A 16578-nucleotide genomic window follows, 5' to 3' on the forward strand; every position below is an offset into this window, starting at 1 on the left:
AGAAATTAGAAATTTTTTATTTTTAAAGATTTATTACTTTAATTTATGCATCTGTTAGTGTCTGTATCTGTGTCTATGTATGTATGTCTATGTCTGTGATTGTGTATATTTGTGTCTACGTGTGTCTGTGACTGTGTGTGTGTCTATGTATGTGTGAGAGACTACGTGAGTGTATATGTGTATATGTGTGCACATCCACTCGGAGGCCAAAAGATGGTGTCAGTCACCCGGGAGCTGGAGTTACAGGAGGTTATGAACCACTAGACACAGGTACTAAGAACTGAATACCTGGAGGAACAGAGTGACCCTATCCACTGGGTCATCTTTTTAACCTAAAAACTTTTTTTTTTAACCAATTCTTTGAAAATAGCATATTTACCTATCTGGTTTTACCAAAAAAGGGGGAAACCTGGCAATATTTCCCAGTTCTCGACTTGTAGTGCACCCCCAAAGGAAAGCTAAAATAGAATGAAAATAAGATAAAATAAACAATAATTAAAGAAAAAAAAAGGATAACCCCTTCTCTCCTCCTCCACCCTTCCCACCTCTCCCCCACCTCTCCATCCATCTCAGTGGCACTGGGAGCTGCTGTGTATCCTGCAGTAGACCCTTTGGTCCACACAGCTATACCTGCAAATGTCCATTATGTACTGAGTTGCTGGTCAGGTCCAAGGCCTCCGGCTTAGGACCACCATCAATACTGGACCCCCACTGACACTCCTCGCCAACATCCTGCTGCTGCCCTGCCTCATGGAGATCCTGCAGCTATGGGTCCACAGGATCAGTCCCTTCACACTCTAGCAGGTCATAGATAGGGTAGATGTTGAATCTCAAAGAGTTTTATATTTTAAAGAACATGATTTTTTTTAAATGACAATCTACAATGTAGAAGAAAATATCTGGTAACTACAGTTTTATAAGGGCCTATCATTCTGAATATATAAAGATGTCTTTCGATTTGGGGGAGGGGACAATAACAAAACCAGCCCAATATTAAAAATGGACCAAAAGTTCTACAAATAATTTCTCCAGATACACAATGGCGATAGCACAAACCAATAATGGCACAGGGACTCAAACAGGTATTTATACACCCACATGCATAGTAGTGTTATTCAAAATAACCAAAAGGTAGATGCAATTGAAGTATCTCTCAAAGGATGATCAGATAGATAACAAGGTAGTTTAAACAGACAGCAGAATGTTGTTTAGCCTAACAAGCACAGATAACCTGACATGTTCTGTGACTTGAACAAACCTGGAAGATATTGTCTAGTCAGCAAAGGCTCAAAATTGTGATTCTGCTCATGTGAGGGACCTGGTCACACTTAGGCATTTGGTGGCGGCCAAAGGTCGGAGGATGGAAAGACAGGACGAGAACAGTGGCTAGTGGACAGAGAGCTTCCATTCACAAAAGGAAACAAATCTGGGAGGAAATGCAACACTGCAAATGCCCTTGGTTCTGCTGTAACATCCACTTAGAGGAGTTAAAATAATAAATCCCATGCAATACTCTTTTACCACAATTTAAAATAAAGATAAATTGTGTTAGTGAGTGAAGAACTTGAACAGTTATTTCTCTAATACAAAACAGTAAGAAAGCACACAAAAAGATAGCCCTTATTATTTATTCATTAAGGAAATGCAGATCAAAACTACCATAAAATAACATTGCACGTCCAAAATGATAGTTAGAATTTATTTTAAACTAAGGTGAAGGAAAACAACAGGTGTTGGAGAGTATATGGGGAAATCAACAAATGGTGCAGTCGTCCCTGAAAAAAACGTGACCACCAAACTACCTCAATCCATAATTCACTCCTGGAGTTTGATGGAGAAACACTCGAAAGCACACGATGGTGGCAGCACCACCCACACACCCACAGGGCAGAGACTGAGAGTGTCACGAGGGACAGACGATGAACACGACGCAGGAGCCAATGTGTGTCTTAAGGGAGCCAGACCCTCTGCTGTGTCTGGATACACAGCCTGGGTGACTTTGCACACTAGGCACACACTAAAAGCTCCCCTGCGGTGCTCTTCCAGAACTTCACACCTCCATCTCTCATGACCCAGTCAACATCTCCACTCTGAAGTCTAGCAGCATTTAAAACACAACATGACCAACACTAATTGTTTTCCATCTCCATCTTTTCTAGCTGTGGCCAAGTTGAATGGCTCTCTCCTACATCCCACAGCAAATTAGAAAATCTTTTTTTTAATCTACCTAAAAAATTACGTTCAGAATCTAATGAGTTTACACCACCTCTCACAACACCACCTGGCCTAAGACTCCATCATCTCCCACCCATATTACTACAATAACCTTCCCACTGAACTTGGAACCTTGACTGCTTACTTTGAAAAGAGTACCTAAAATAACCTAAAATAACCCAGTTTAAAATAAGGAGTATGCTGTCACAGCTTCACTCAAAACTATCAGTGGTTCTTCTACTCAGAGTACATGCCAAAGTGCTTACAACTTCCCACAAGACACTGTATTCTCTTTCATGCTATCACACTTCTCCAAACTACATTCCTCCTCATCAATTTACTCTGAGTATTTTGCTTTCTCTCACATACAATAGAAACTGTTTTTAAGGAGATTTATTATAGCTGTTAATTTTATCTGGAACAGTCTTTTCTCAAAAAATGTGAAAAACTTCCTTACCCTCCAGAACTAGAACGAGACACTTGTTGAGGACAGCACATACATGAGTCATAGGGACATGGAGAAATCAAACTGGTACTGGTCTGGAAGCTTCATCCCTACTGGCTAATTTCACAGTACCAGAAGGTGCTATGCACAAAACTAAGAGGAAACAGTAATTAACAGTTACCCAGCTGTGAACATGAGCGTTACAGTAATGACCAGCATAGCAAGATATGCCCATTGACAACAGTGACAGGTTTGGGCAGTAACCAACCACTTTCTGGTTGGATGGAAGGCCTACTCTACAAGGCAGAATTCATACCTGGTTATTGGGCCAAGAACCATTAGCTGGTTGAGTCATAAACTCTGGGAAAGAATTTACTTACAGCATTCTGCTAAGTGGACATAGTACTAAACTGTCCTCCACACACATGAACGGTTCACTAGACCAATGAGTTAGCACAGCTCTCAACTGTCAACAGAACTTCCTATCGAAGCAGATGGCAATTAACAGACTCAAGGCAGAGCACAGAGACAGCAGTGCTCTGCCCTACATGAGACATCTGCATTGTACATCCTCCCCACAGGTTCAGGTCCACACAGAGGAGGTGCTGGAAAGACCATAGAGCCAGTGGTAGGAGGGAACTGCTGTCCAACAACGTTTTCCAGGAAGTTCGTGGCAGGAGGGCTGCACACATGAACTCGCTGCAGCTGCAGGCAGACCTCCACAAGATCCAGACAGCTGAAAGTCTAGCAGGGATGGGAAGGGCCATGGGGTCCGCCCTTGCTGAGGAGACACAGGCCACTGATGGCTGCTGGGGGCGGGAGGGTCGGTTGACTTCAGCGCAACCCGCAACCCGATAGGCTGTGCTGTCCACTGAACACTCCAGCACGGGTGTACTGGCGGGGGTTAGAAAAGGAGTCCATGGGCTGGAGAGATGGCTCAGAGGTTAAGAGCACCGACTGCTCTTCCAGAGGTCCTGAGTTCAATTCCCAGCACCCACATGGTGGCTCACAACCATCTGTAATGAGATCTGGCACCCTCTTCTGTATACATAATAAATAAATAAACCTTTAAAAAAAAAAAAAAGAAAAGGAGTCCATGAGGTCGGGGAAGGAAAGCAGTGGGCCACAGCACACCGAGGATGAAAAAGGAAGTCGGGCCAAGGAAAAGAAGACCATCAAAACGGTTTTCAACAGTGACAGAATTAATGTTTCAGACCAAACCCACTCCCTTAACTACCACGCTGTCCAAAAAGAAATCTTACCTGCATTTAAGCACCTATCTATAACTGTCAATTATTCCAATCTCCAACCAAAAAAAACTATCTGTAATGATCATTTTAATAATGAAATTATATGTACTTTTACTAAATTTCTTGTAATAAGTATGAATTCAATTTGAAGTAAAAATGTAGCATTTTAAAATAAGCATAATATAGAATTTTTATAGTTCATACAGTCTTCAATCAAAAATACTGAAGATAGATAGGAAAATAATTTTAGGTATATTTTCCAGAAGAGACACCTCAATTCTCATTTTCTTTTGGTTAGCAAAAATACAATGAAGTAAAGATATTTATTTACCTGTGCACTGCCCTCCGTTGGTGGGGTCTCCATAGTACCCTGGCATGCAGTCCTGACATTGCTTCCCGGTGGTGAGGTTCTTGCACTGCTCACAGACACTGTTGTGGATGCACGTGCTATGCCCATTACACTGGCAAGCTAGAGAGAACAGCACAAAGCATCACAAAGAGCGAAATCACCATACAAGTACACAGCTCTCAAGGCAGAAGTTACTGATTCTAGCAAAGTCCAAAGAGCTTTACCCAATACATAACACAGGCAGCTGAAAACATCAGTAAGACAGTGGATGCATCTTATTGCATGGTCACAACTGACCTCATTGTTTATAAGATGTAAGGGCTAGAGATAATGTAAAATATTACATGTAAGTAAGGAATATTTTAATATAGTCATTAAAGAATTATATGTATGTTTTATCTATTAAATTTTATAAAGACAGGATTAGATAATATAGCTTTGGTAAAGAATAGTAAGTTCTGCCGGGCGGTGGTGGCGCACGCCTTTAATCCCAGCACTCGGGAGGCAGAGGCAGGCGGATTTCTGTGAGTTCAAGGCCAGCCTGGGCTACAGAGTTCCAAGACAGGCTCCAAAGCTACACAGAAAAACCCTGTCTCGAAAAAACCAAAAAAAAAAAAAAAAAAAAAAAAAAGAATAGTAAGTTCTTAATACATCATAAATATATTTATACTTAATAACAAACTATGAATACAAAAAATTATCAGTCAACAGTTCTTTATTTCAAGAAAATGAGTTACTATTCAGATGAACAAAGGGACTCTTAATTTGAATAAAGTCTATTGGTAAGATAAAAAGGTCAATTTTTGGATCTACTTTTAAAAAGGAACTACTTGTTTTAAATAGGATAAGTAATGAAAATTTTTTGACTGAGTTTATCAAATGTTACTGGACTGGACATTGTTAATATATAATGGAGTTTTTTATCTGACTGTCAAATGTTAATGGACTAGACATTGTTAATGTAATCTTGACTGTGTATATTGTATATACTTATTGGATATAATTTGTCTTGTATTAGTTATAAGCTTTTTTTAATTTTAGACAAAAAGAGAGGAAATGTGGTGGTATTGTGTTCCCCAAAATATTGTCACCCTAATAAACTTACCTGGGGTCAGAGACAGAACAGCCACTAGATACAAAGGCTAGAAAATGGTGGCACTCACACCTTTAATCCTAGCATTCCAGAGGCAGAAATCCCTCTGGATCTCTGTGAGTTCATGGCCACACTGGAAACAGCCTTTAATCCCAGGGAATGGTGGTAGGAAGCAGAAAGGTTTATAAGGCGTGAGGACCAGAAACTAGAAGCATTTGGCTGGTTAAGCTTTTAGGTTTTGAGCAGCACAGTTCAGCTGAGAGCCATTCGGATATGAGGACACAGAGGCTTCCAGTCTGAGGAAACAAGATCAGCTGAGAAGTTGGCCAGGTGAGGTTAGCTGTGGCTTGTTCTGTCTCTCTGACCTTCCAGCATTTACCCCAATAACTGGCCTCAGGTTTGATCTTATTAATAAGACCATTTAAGATTCCTGCTACAGTGTATCCTCTTTTTGTTTGTTTGTTTGTTTTGTTTTTTTGAGACAGGGTTTCTCTGTGTAAAACCTCTGGCTGTCCTGGAACTCACTCTGTAGTCCAGGCTGGCCTCAAACTCACAGAGATCCACCCACCTCTGTCTCCCAAGTGCTGGGATTAAAGGCATATGCCACCACCACCCAGCAAGGTGTACTGTCTTAAAACAAGAATTTGGTTTTTAAACCATCTATAAAATAAGAAAATCTAACAAAAAAGTTCATGATAAAAGAAAATCAAATGTGTAAAATAGTATTTAAAATATCACAACTTTTTTCAAATGTTTTAAAACTCACAAATGTGCCTTTCAAAAGGTTAGTGAAGGCGAACCCAGTTCAGCTACACCTTTATGCATCATCAGTCACCAACATAAACATGGAGTTCTTTTACAATAAAACACTGTCATTAAACCTTCTACTCTTGTGCATAAATGGTTAACGGGGAATTTTGTAGATCTATGCCATATACATAACTAACTCATTCAGGTTAAAATAAAAGAGTGCGCACTACACATAAAAAATTGCCTGAAGAACCAAAATAAGAAACAGGCTAGCATCCTTTAGAAGATCTGAAACAAGCACTTGCTTCTGAACCCGAAGGATGGATTTAGCTTCACACCCAACGTCTTATACAAATGACTCAACAGCAGAGAAGTTCCTACAACGGCAGCATCTGGGTGTGGTGACAGCTACACAAAGAAGACAGGACGATCACCACCACCTCCAGACATTAAAAGAACACCATCGGCCAAATGCCAATCAGTCCTTCCTGCCTGAATGAGAAACTCCAAGGGCAGCCAAGAAGGCTGTTTCCTGGATCCAACTCCACATAGCTGCTGGTAAGTGTGTTACAGGGGGACCTAATAAAGGGGCTGCACCATACAGACAGGATAGTGTAGCAAGAATCTTAAAAGTTCTTATTAATAAAATCAAACCTGGAGCCATGTATTAAGGGTCAATGCTGGAAGATCAGAGAGACAGAACAAGTCACAGCTAACCTCACCTGGCCAACTTCTCAGCTGGTCCTGTTTCCTCAGACTGGAAGCCTCTGTATCCTCATCCCAATGGCTCTCAGCTGAACTGCTGCTAGAAGCCTGAATGCTTAACCAGCCAAATGCTTCTAGTTTCAGGTCTTCACGCCTTATATACCTTTCTGCTATCTGCCATCACTCCTGGGATTAAAGGAATGAGTCACCATGCTTGGCTGTATCTTTGAACAGATGGATTTCTGTCTCTGGAATGCTAGGATTAATGCTACCACTGCCTATCCTAAGTACCTAGTGGCTTTTCTGTTCTCTGACCCCAGATAAGTTTATTAGGGTACACAATATTTTGGGGAACACAATACCAACACAGGATAGAATTTAGACCTCCTGAAATTCATTTAGCCCCCTTTGAAGATACCTTAAAATTTATGAGCCTGAATGTAGCCATTATGAGACCATTAATTATGCTCCTTGTGAGCTGCCTGTTTTTTCTTTATGGTTATTAGTTGTTCTTTTGCAGAGCTACCAGCTTAAGTCGTGCTGGGATCAAGAAAAATGGGCCTTGACAGTTCGTGTTCCTGGAGTTGTATCCACGCCAGTGGATGTCCACACGCTCCAGAAGAGAATTTGACATTGCTGCTACCATTGTTGCTGTTATAGCAGTGGCGGCCACCGCTGCTACTGTTTCTGGGATTAGCATCTCATAATTGGTTACTACAGCTAGCACAGTGGAGACCCTGGCAGCAAAAGTAGCTACCACAGTTAATTAATTTTTCATTCTATTGGGCATGATAAATTTAATTCAATAGTTATATACAGTTTGATTGGCTTTGAAAACTATAAATTTATAAACTCAAGATCCATTTGCTTTTGGGATATCATCTTACAAGGACTCCAATTTGCAATAAGGCTCGTTAAGGAAGGGAATGGCTCAGTTGCCTTTAGCCTACTGGCTATTGGTGGGTTAGGACTTCTGTTGGTCTTTTCTGTGTTGAACACACAGATTGCAAGCCCAGCGCCACTTTGAGATCTTTGGCAACTATGCAGCTCACACACGATTGAGCCTGTATGATAATGAGTATTCAGAGACGGGTAATGGCTGGGGGGCGCTCACCAACCTAAGACAGAGCGTCTGTGTGGCCTGGACAGGCGTCTCCATGACGGGTAAGGTGACCTGCTGACGTCCCACACAACCTAAGTCAGAAGCTCATTTTCTAGTAAAACGGGGACCTGTAGGGCCCTTCCCCCCCCCTCCCCCCCCGTTTTGGGAAACTGTTGCCTTGCTTGCTGACCTTGACCTTGATATATCCTCCCTATGCTAATTCCCTGCCAGGTTCCACCCTCCTGAATGCTTAAGGGAAATTCCTTGTCTGTGTATCCTGCATAATGGGCCTTAACAGTTTAGATGCAAGATTATAAAACATTGGTATCGAACTTCTGCCCTCAGGGGTTCTCCCATTGTGCTGTAAGCCTGTATTTAAGACCTCCTCCCTCCTTCAATAAACGGCATTCGGCAAAAAATTAAAAAAAAATAAATAAATAAAAATTAAAAAAAAAAAAGAATTTAGACCCAACTGCAGGGGGAGATTCTGGGGAGGGGTGGTACTGGCAGCCTTTAAAGCCTACAACTAACATCCTACCAACTGCAAAGGACCATGCACACTGTAAAAAGCTGGACCTCGATGCACCAGCTGTACCAAACACAGAAAAGAAAGGCTGCACTCACGGCCTGTGATCATGCTTTAATCAACACCATCACCAGACTGCATCAATAGGTAGCAGGGGCTGACACCAAATAATTCTCCCAGGATAAACTGTTATTTTAAATGCTCTAATATCAACATAACTATAGAACACAGATAAAACTAAAGATGATCCATCTATTTTATTTTGCCTACATTTTAAATCTACCCCAGATGGCTCCTTATTTACGGAAACACAAACAGAAAAAAAATCAAAATAAAACATAATGACAAATTCATCATTTGATATGCAAATAAACCATAGTTCTGAAAATATGGGCTCTCTATAAACAGATGTGCAGCATTTAAAAATATCTTCATGACATTATTAGTAAATTTCCAACATGTTTACACAGAAATTTGAGGGGGAAAAAAAGCTTACCCACAACCTTTTTCAATATATAGCCTCCCTTAAAAGAAAAAGAAATTGTCAGGGACTAAAATGATGCATGGCCTCAAAACAAGAATTATAAATACTGAGATAGTAGGAAATCTGTACTCTACATAGGATAGACAAGCAAGTATCAGCAGGCATGGCCTCCAAATCTAGCAAGGCCAGAAAATATAACTGCTGCCACCTTCCAGGAAAAGAGAGAAAATGAGAAGTGTTTATAAACTGAAGTTATCACCTGCATCCAGGCAGATGAACAAATACCAACGCACACCATAACACCAAAGAGACAGGAAAGAATCTGATGTGTCACTGACATCCTCTATACATGAAAGGGAAAAGCCACACAAAAATTTAAACTCTCACCATGTGTGGGACTGAATATATGTTACCACAAGGTGAAGGAACTCTAACATCAAACATGCATACAAAACACCCTCGTAGACCTCACAAAGGCAGCTCAGAAATATATCTACAACTCAAATCATGTAAATATACCATAGAAAAGAGATAAGAAAACATTTTCTTCACTGGAAAGGACTAGACAGTTAATGTGTTGGACTTTGGAAGCCACATACTTTTTTCTTTTCTTTTTTAAAATTTTACTTTGGGTTATGGGTATTTTGCCTGCTTGTAAGTCTGTACAGAGCATGTGCATGGTTCCCTTGGAGGCCAGAACAGGGCACTGGATCCCTGGAACTGGAGTTGCATGTGGTTGTGAGCTGCCATGTGGTGCTGGGAATCCAACCCAGACCTCTGGAAGCAGTGTTCTTCAGCCCTCTTAGTGAGTTACTTAGAGATGGGGGGTAGAGGGAGGCAGAGACAAAGAGAGAACATGAAATTGGAAGAGGTATGTGATCAGAGGGTCCAGAAGGACTTGGCTGAAGAGTAAGAGATGGAGAAATAAACATGATCATAATATATTGTCTATATGTAGGAAAGTAGACATGCAGCAGTCCCTGTGTGGATCCTCAAAGATGAGAAGACAAGACTAAGGGAGCCCTGCCTGTTGCTGACTAAAACACTCTTCTCTTTGAGCCTACTGCATAATTTAGCTGCTTCTTCACAATTAATATTCTTTGTTTATTCCCTGGGAACCCGCCAGCCATGCTGGCCAGATTAGCAGATCTGTGCCATGCTCAGCCATCATCAGAGAAGCTTCCTCCTGCAACTGATGGAAACAAATACAGAGACTCACAGCCAGACAATATGTAGTGAGAGACCCTGGAACACTCAGCTGTAAATGGGATGTCTCCATCTAATCCCTCCCCTCAGGGCTTGAAAACTATGCAGAAGAGGAGGCAGTAAGAATGTGAGAACAAGAGGGAATTAAGGGTACCAAGGTATCATGGCCGCCTTCTAGATACAACAAGGCAGGGGCAGCCTGCAGTCTGCACAGGTCTGCACTAGATGAGTCATGGAGCTGAAAGAAGAAATGAACACACACACCCATCCCTAATGCAGAAGCTACCTCCAATCGATAGCCACTTGTAAATAAAAAAAATAGTTTTCTCCAAAGGAGTCTCACTGGAAAAACAAACTACTCCTAAGAGCAGTCCCGATACCCAGCAGTAGATGGCCAACACAAAAAACTCAAAGGCACCTTTGGAGGTTCTTTGTCTCAAAATGTTAAGTCAGGGCTCGCTCTCTCTGTCTCTCTCTCTGTGTCTCTCTTTCTGTGTGTGTGTGTGTGTGTGTGTGTGTGTGTGTGTGTGTGTGTGTTTAACCTTACAAGTCTTTTGCATGTATATTATAGCTTCGGTTTTTGTGGTTTTATGGGATGGGACAAACGTGTGTCTCTGCATCTACGTGTATTTCTTGTGCCTTTTCTTTCGCCCTTTTCTTGTTTGGTTGTTTTGTCACATTCTAATGTATTTGTTTTTCTTTTATTTGTTTTATTATTATTCTTTAGATGCCTGTTTGTTTGCTAATAAGACACAGGAAGGGTGTGGATCTGGATGGGAGGAGAGGAATAAGGAGAAGTAGGGGTAGGGGAAATCATAATCAGAATATACTGTATGAAAAAAATCTATTTTCAATTAAAAAATATTCTTTGTCCAACCCATTATTTAAGTAACCATCTCTAAGTGCTACTTTGGGGCTTCATATCTCTATAATGACACTCATGCTATGAAAAACCTGTATTAAATAAACATGTATGCCTTTCTTCTATTAAAAAACATCCCAAAAATATTTTTAAAAAGCAAACAACCCACCCAATTTTAATGAGAGCAAAGCACTTGGATATTTCCAAACAATAGTTGAAAAGAATGTCATTATCTCTGTGTGTTGTGTTGGAGTTTTATCTCTGTGACAACTTTGTCTTGAATTGTCATTTTATGCTGTTTGCGCTATTGCTGGGGTCCTGTGATCAAGCTGAACATCTAGTAAAGCAAACTGCTCAACTCATGATGCCAGGAAGCAGAAACAGAGAAAAGAGCACAGGGAAGGGACAAGACAAGAACAGAAACACCTCAGTGATCTACTTCCTCTAACTGAGCTCCACCTCCTTCCAACAACAGCATCAAACCACCTTTGGGAGACACCCTTCATATCCAAAGCATAACATTTTGGAAATACGAATCAAAGTACTATTAAGACAGCATTTTACACTCATTACTAACTAAAAAACAGATAATAAACAGCTTGGAAAGGAAGCAGAGATACTGGAATCCTCATGCCCTGATGAAGATGATGTAAAGTAACACCACAGATGTAAAATGCTCTAGAGAAGTCCGCAATTCTTTAAAACATTAAACATGAGGTTCTCATATGATTCAAATTATCCACTTCTAGATATGTCAAAAGATAAAGGGAAACATCTCAATGCAAAAATTCACGCACAATGGTTATAGTGTCATTATTCACAATACCATAGTAGCAGAAATAACCAAAAGTGCATTAACTGACAAAAGAATAAATAAATCATTGTAACAATATTATATAGATATAAAAAAAACTTAGATTACAAAAATAAATCTTGAAAACATTATATAGATGTTGTCAACTAAAAGCCAAGGATAAAGACCACATACCATAAGAGCTCAACTAAACAAAATGTCTAAAATAGACAAAACCACAAAGAGGGCAAATTAATACTTTTAAGTGCTGTAGAAAGAGGAAATATGAAATAACTCTTAAAGGGCCCCAGGTTTGGTTTTGTGGTGACTAAAATGCTCTAGAACTACGAGATGGTAGTGGTTGTAGATTTACATTATACTAAAAAGCCATGACTTACACAAATTAAAATGGTGAATTGACAGTACATGAAATACATAAAGTTGGAAAATAATTGATGCAGAGTCCTCCCATTTCACATCTCAGTCCAGCACCTCTACCAATGTACATTTACTACACGTCACATTACTTTCACTCTCATTTTAAAAAGTGAAATATTTTTCATACTTTGATCTTGTATTAGCATTTTGAGTTTTTCAAGAAAGTTAAATGTATAAGTGATGACATAAAAGTACTTTACCTCTAGTATCAAAATTTGCTATCCCTACAGAGAGGCATACCACAAAACTACAAATCTTAAACACAATGTTAATGCTAGTAAAATAAAATGTGCCTATAGACATATTATTTGTAAAATGCAGGAATGAAGCTCTTCATTCAAACTACAAACATTTTAAGTTTTTCTATTTTTCTTTTTGTTCCAAAATCCCAATGTAAAACTGACTGAACGCAACAAACAACAACCATACCACAACCTGAACATTGAACTGTCTTCAAATTTCCTCTGCCAAGCCAGTCACGGTGGCTCATGCCTTTAATACCAGCCAGAGGCAGTCAGATCTCTGTGAGCTCTAGGCCACCTGGTTTTACAAAGCGAGTTCCAGGACAGCCAGAGATGTTACACAGAGAAACCTTGTCTTGAAAAATCAAAACCAAACAAATAAACAAAAAAACTCCTCTGTCAATTTAACTAGTGAATCATCTTTTGAACTTGGACTCCCACAGTCTTGGAACACAGACCAAATTTTCACAAATTCTTACCAGAAAGCAAAACCAAGAGCCTCTAATCCAACTCCCAAGAGCCTTTGTTCCCATCTGAAACCTCAAGAGCATGATCTTCACAGATTCCTGGTCTTCTCAGTTCCCACCAGATGCACCCACTGAACCCTGCTTATACACTCCAAGGCCTCCATAAAGTGCGCTCGAAGCTTTTCTAAACCAGATGTGAGGCTTCACAGCCACATGGTCAGATTTAGCAACCTACTTTCTGGTGCCAGATTTTTAATTTTTTTCACCAATGTGTCAAAATCCCTGTGGAAACCAATTCAAGGGGGGATTGGTATTTTGGCTTATGGTTTCACCATGGTAGGGAAGAGTTCAGCAAAGCAAATCTGGGCAACCAAAAGCAAAGACAGCGTGGACACTAGCTCACTTTCTCCATTTCCTATTCTACTCCTTCTAAGCCCCGGCCTATGAGATGGCGCCACCCACGTGCAGGACAGGCTTCTTTTCTTCAGCTAATCCTCTCTAGAACTAAACTCAGACATCATCAGGGAAGTGCTCCACTGTCCTGCGAGACACCTCTCCATAAAAGCAAGTTGTTAGTAAAAGTAGACATCACACTAATTTAGAAGGCCATCTCTAACAGTAATTTTCTGCCTGAGGAAATACACATCTGAGATTTCTGTCTATTCTGCCCAGCACTGTGGCCTGAACACAACTTTATCACTATGCTAAGGCATGAGATCACATAGACGTCTCTTCAATCCTCAGTATGTTTTCAAGAAAACTATTTTATATTTAAATCAAATGGCACTAATTGTGTTTAGTGCCTATATCTCCTTGCAGGACATTATTTTTAAAGATTTTCTTTCTCCTTTTCCGTTTTTTTTTTTTTTTTAATTCCTCCTAAGTGTACTGAGAACTTTAAATTCCACCCCATCTCTGACCTCAGCTGCACCTTGCATTTTTACCTCTATTTATTTCTCCTAAAGACTGAACTGCTTCTTAGCTCTTATCTTTCACTTTGTTGACTCTGACTTGCACGTTTTACCATCTTAATGCACTCCCTGGTCTTCGATTCCAACAACCACACTTTTCCTTCTCTAAGTTTCCTTTGACTCTAAAACTGCCGTGTGTTTTTCAAACTGTACTCTGAAATTTAGACTTACTGAATTTTAGACTTATAGGACTGCAAAAATAGAAGTAATTCCATATCAAATGTTAGTATCTTACCCTAACATTTATCAAAATTAGAAAACAAACATTGGTTAATTAATAGTATAAACTATAATCTAAATTATAGACTTTAGTTGGACTTCACAACTTTGACACAAATGCTCTTATTCTGTCTCATTACTCTATCATTATCATATGAGTTTTATTAGTATATAGTAATTATACATAACAAAGGGATTTATTATACATTTTCATACATAAATAAGATACTTTGATCATATCACCCATATTACCCTCTTAACCCCTCCCCCCACATTGCTCCCCTCCCTCTTCTCAAGTAGTCCCCTTCCACTTGGCACAGGTATGTGCGTGTGGTGGTGGGGGGGGTTTAATTTCAAATGCTTATTTTGTTGCCTGGGTTTAACCCATTGAGAATTTTCATACTGGCTTTAATATAGCTCCATATTCTCTCCTGCCTCCTCCCTCCTTCCTCCACCTTTTCCTCTCTGTCTCTCTTCATCACTGCAAAATGCTTGATACCCTCCCTGCCCCAACTATAAAATCAGCCATTTATGCAGAAAGCCTTTGAGTCTTCCACCAGAGAATGATGTTTAGAGGCAATATCCATGTACTAAGTATGTTCATTGCTCTGGAGTATCATGGGCTCAAAAGACAGGGTTAGGAAAAAATGTGTATTTTGACATATATATATATATATATATATATATATATATATATATATATTTTGACAGATGTATAGTTATAAACTAACCCAAATATATATACATGTTTACTTTTATGTATAAAGTAAATATAAATGCATGTTCTGAAGCTTGAATCCAGCACCAAATACTCAATATAGCCTTCATCTCTTTCTCTGAAAGTGAGATCTCTGGCTCCTACTAAACACAACTATTTGTTTTTGCTGAAACACAGTACACACACAAGATATTGCTAAAATTATAAAATAATTCTTGTCGGAAACAAATTTAACACATCAGGATACCACAGGTTTATGTATAGGTTTTTCTGTAGCCTTGTACTATACAGTAAAAAGCACTTTTCCAATAGTCAAAGTCCGTGTGTGTGTGTGTGTGTGTGTGTGTGTGTGTGTGTGTGTGACAGAGAGAGAGACAGACAGACACACACACAGAGAGAGAGAGAGAGAGAGAGAGAGAGAGAGAGAGAGAGAGATCGATCCGTGGCACAGTCAGATTCATTTTTGACAATCTGCATTCCATTCTGGAATCCTCTTACATGGAATGGCTTTATTACACAGAGTAAATTTCACATTTTGTGGTATATAGGTATAGATTTTGTTTATTTTTCTTTACAGTACCAGGCATTGAATCAACAACCTGTAAACACTAGGCAGTGGTCTACTGAACTACATCCCAAGAACACAGTATGGATGTTGACAAATGCAGTTATGCACTGCCTACAGAACCATGCAGAGCACTTCCACACCTCCTCCAACTTTATGTGTTATCTAGTAAAAGCAATCCCTATCCCTCCTGACTAACACTTCCATGCACACATCTCGGTCTGTTTCAGATGGTCTTCAAAGCATCTCTCCGTAAGCAACCACACTAGAGTACACACATGGCACTCTGCAGGTCCATCTCGGATTGCTCTGGTTTGTCTCTTCCACTTGGTTCCGGGGCCTCGTGCTGTGGGGTAAGCACCTCATCCTAAGTGTACTCTGGGTAGCTCTCAACCCTTCTGCCTCAGCTGTCACTGGTCCCAGGGAAACCATTTGTCAGGATCATGGAGTAAGCTCAGACATGCGGGATTTTAGTCTCATGGCATCAGGAAGGCCCGAGGAAGCAGATAAAGGCCCAGCCTTACAGCAGCAGCTCTTAGGAGCATTCACCATGGCTCTTCCTCAGTCCCAGTGGGTCTGCGTACCATACCCCTGTGTGGCAGCCAGCCTGATAAAGCACGTATTATTGATTTTTCTAGCTCCATTTTTAACTTCTCCTCCTTCTTCCATGTACCTGTCACCTCTTCTACAGCTCATCACACAGGGACCCCAGCCCTGATACGTTTCTTCTCCTCCTTCAGGCGTTTATCAACATTAACATCTCAGCAAAGCTTTGCCTTCTAAAAGGCAAGCTTCAATCCCATGCTTCCATTTACTAGTGCTCATCCACCACATCACCTCATACATTTGACTTATTTCAATGAGCATATATTCTCCACAAGTGTAGTCATTTTTAAACCAATTTATCAACTATGTTTCGAGTGCCTAAAACACTAAATATACTATTTAGTGCACAACAGGTACTCAGAAAACATGTACTGAATAAATTAAATTTTCAACTTTCTTCTATACAAGCACAGAATAAGGAATATAGAAATATGAAGAGAGCCCCTGAAAAACTAAGTGACCTTCAAATTTAAATAGTAGTGAATACCAATGGTGGCTTTCAAAACAAGGCCACGTGAATCCACTGTGGATGTTCAGCACCTAATATCCACATTCACCATGAGGTTTACTGGA

General features: G+C 40.0%; 1 protein-coding gene across 1 annotated transcript in view; it reads right to left on the reverse strand.

The window, feature by feature from the left end:
• The window catches only part of Atrnl1 (attractin like 1), a 582942-nt gene that overhangs the window by 459385 nt on the left and 106979 nt on the right, over positions 1–16578 (reverse strand). Inside the window, exon 19 of the mRNA XM_059256021.1 lies at positions 4241–4378. Coding sequence (XP_059112004.1) covers positions 4241–4378 — 138 coding nt within the window. The remainder of the gene's footprint in view (positions 1–4240; positions 4379–16578) is intronic.

Source organism: Peromyscus eremicus, chromosome 1 (assembly GCF_949786415.1).
Source record: "Peromyscus eremicus chromosome 1, PerEre_H2_v1, whole genome shotgun sequence".
Taxonomy (NCBI): domain Eukaryota; kingdom Metazoa; phylum Chordata; class Mammalia; order Rodentia; family Cricetidae; genus Peromyscus; species Peromyscus eremicus.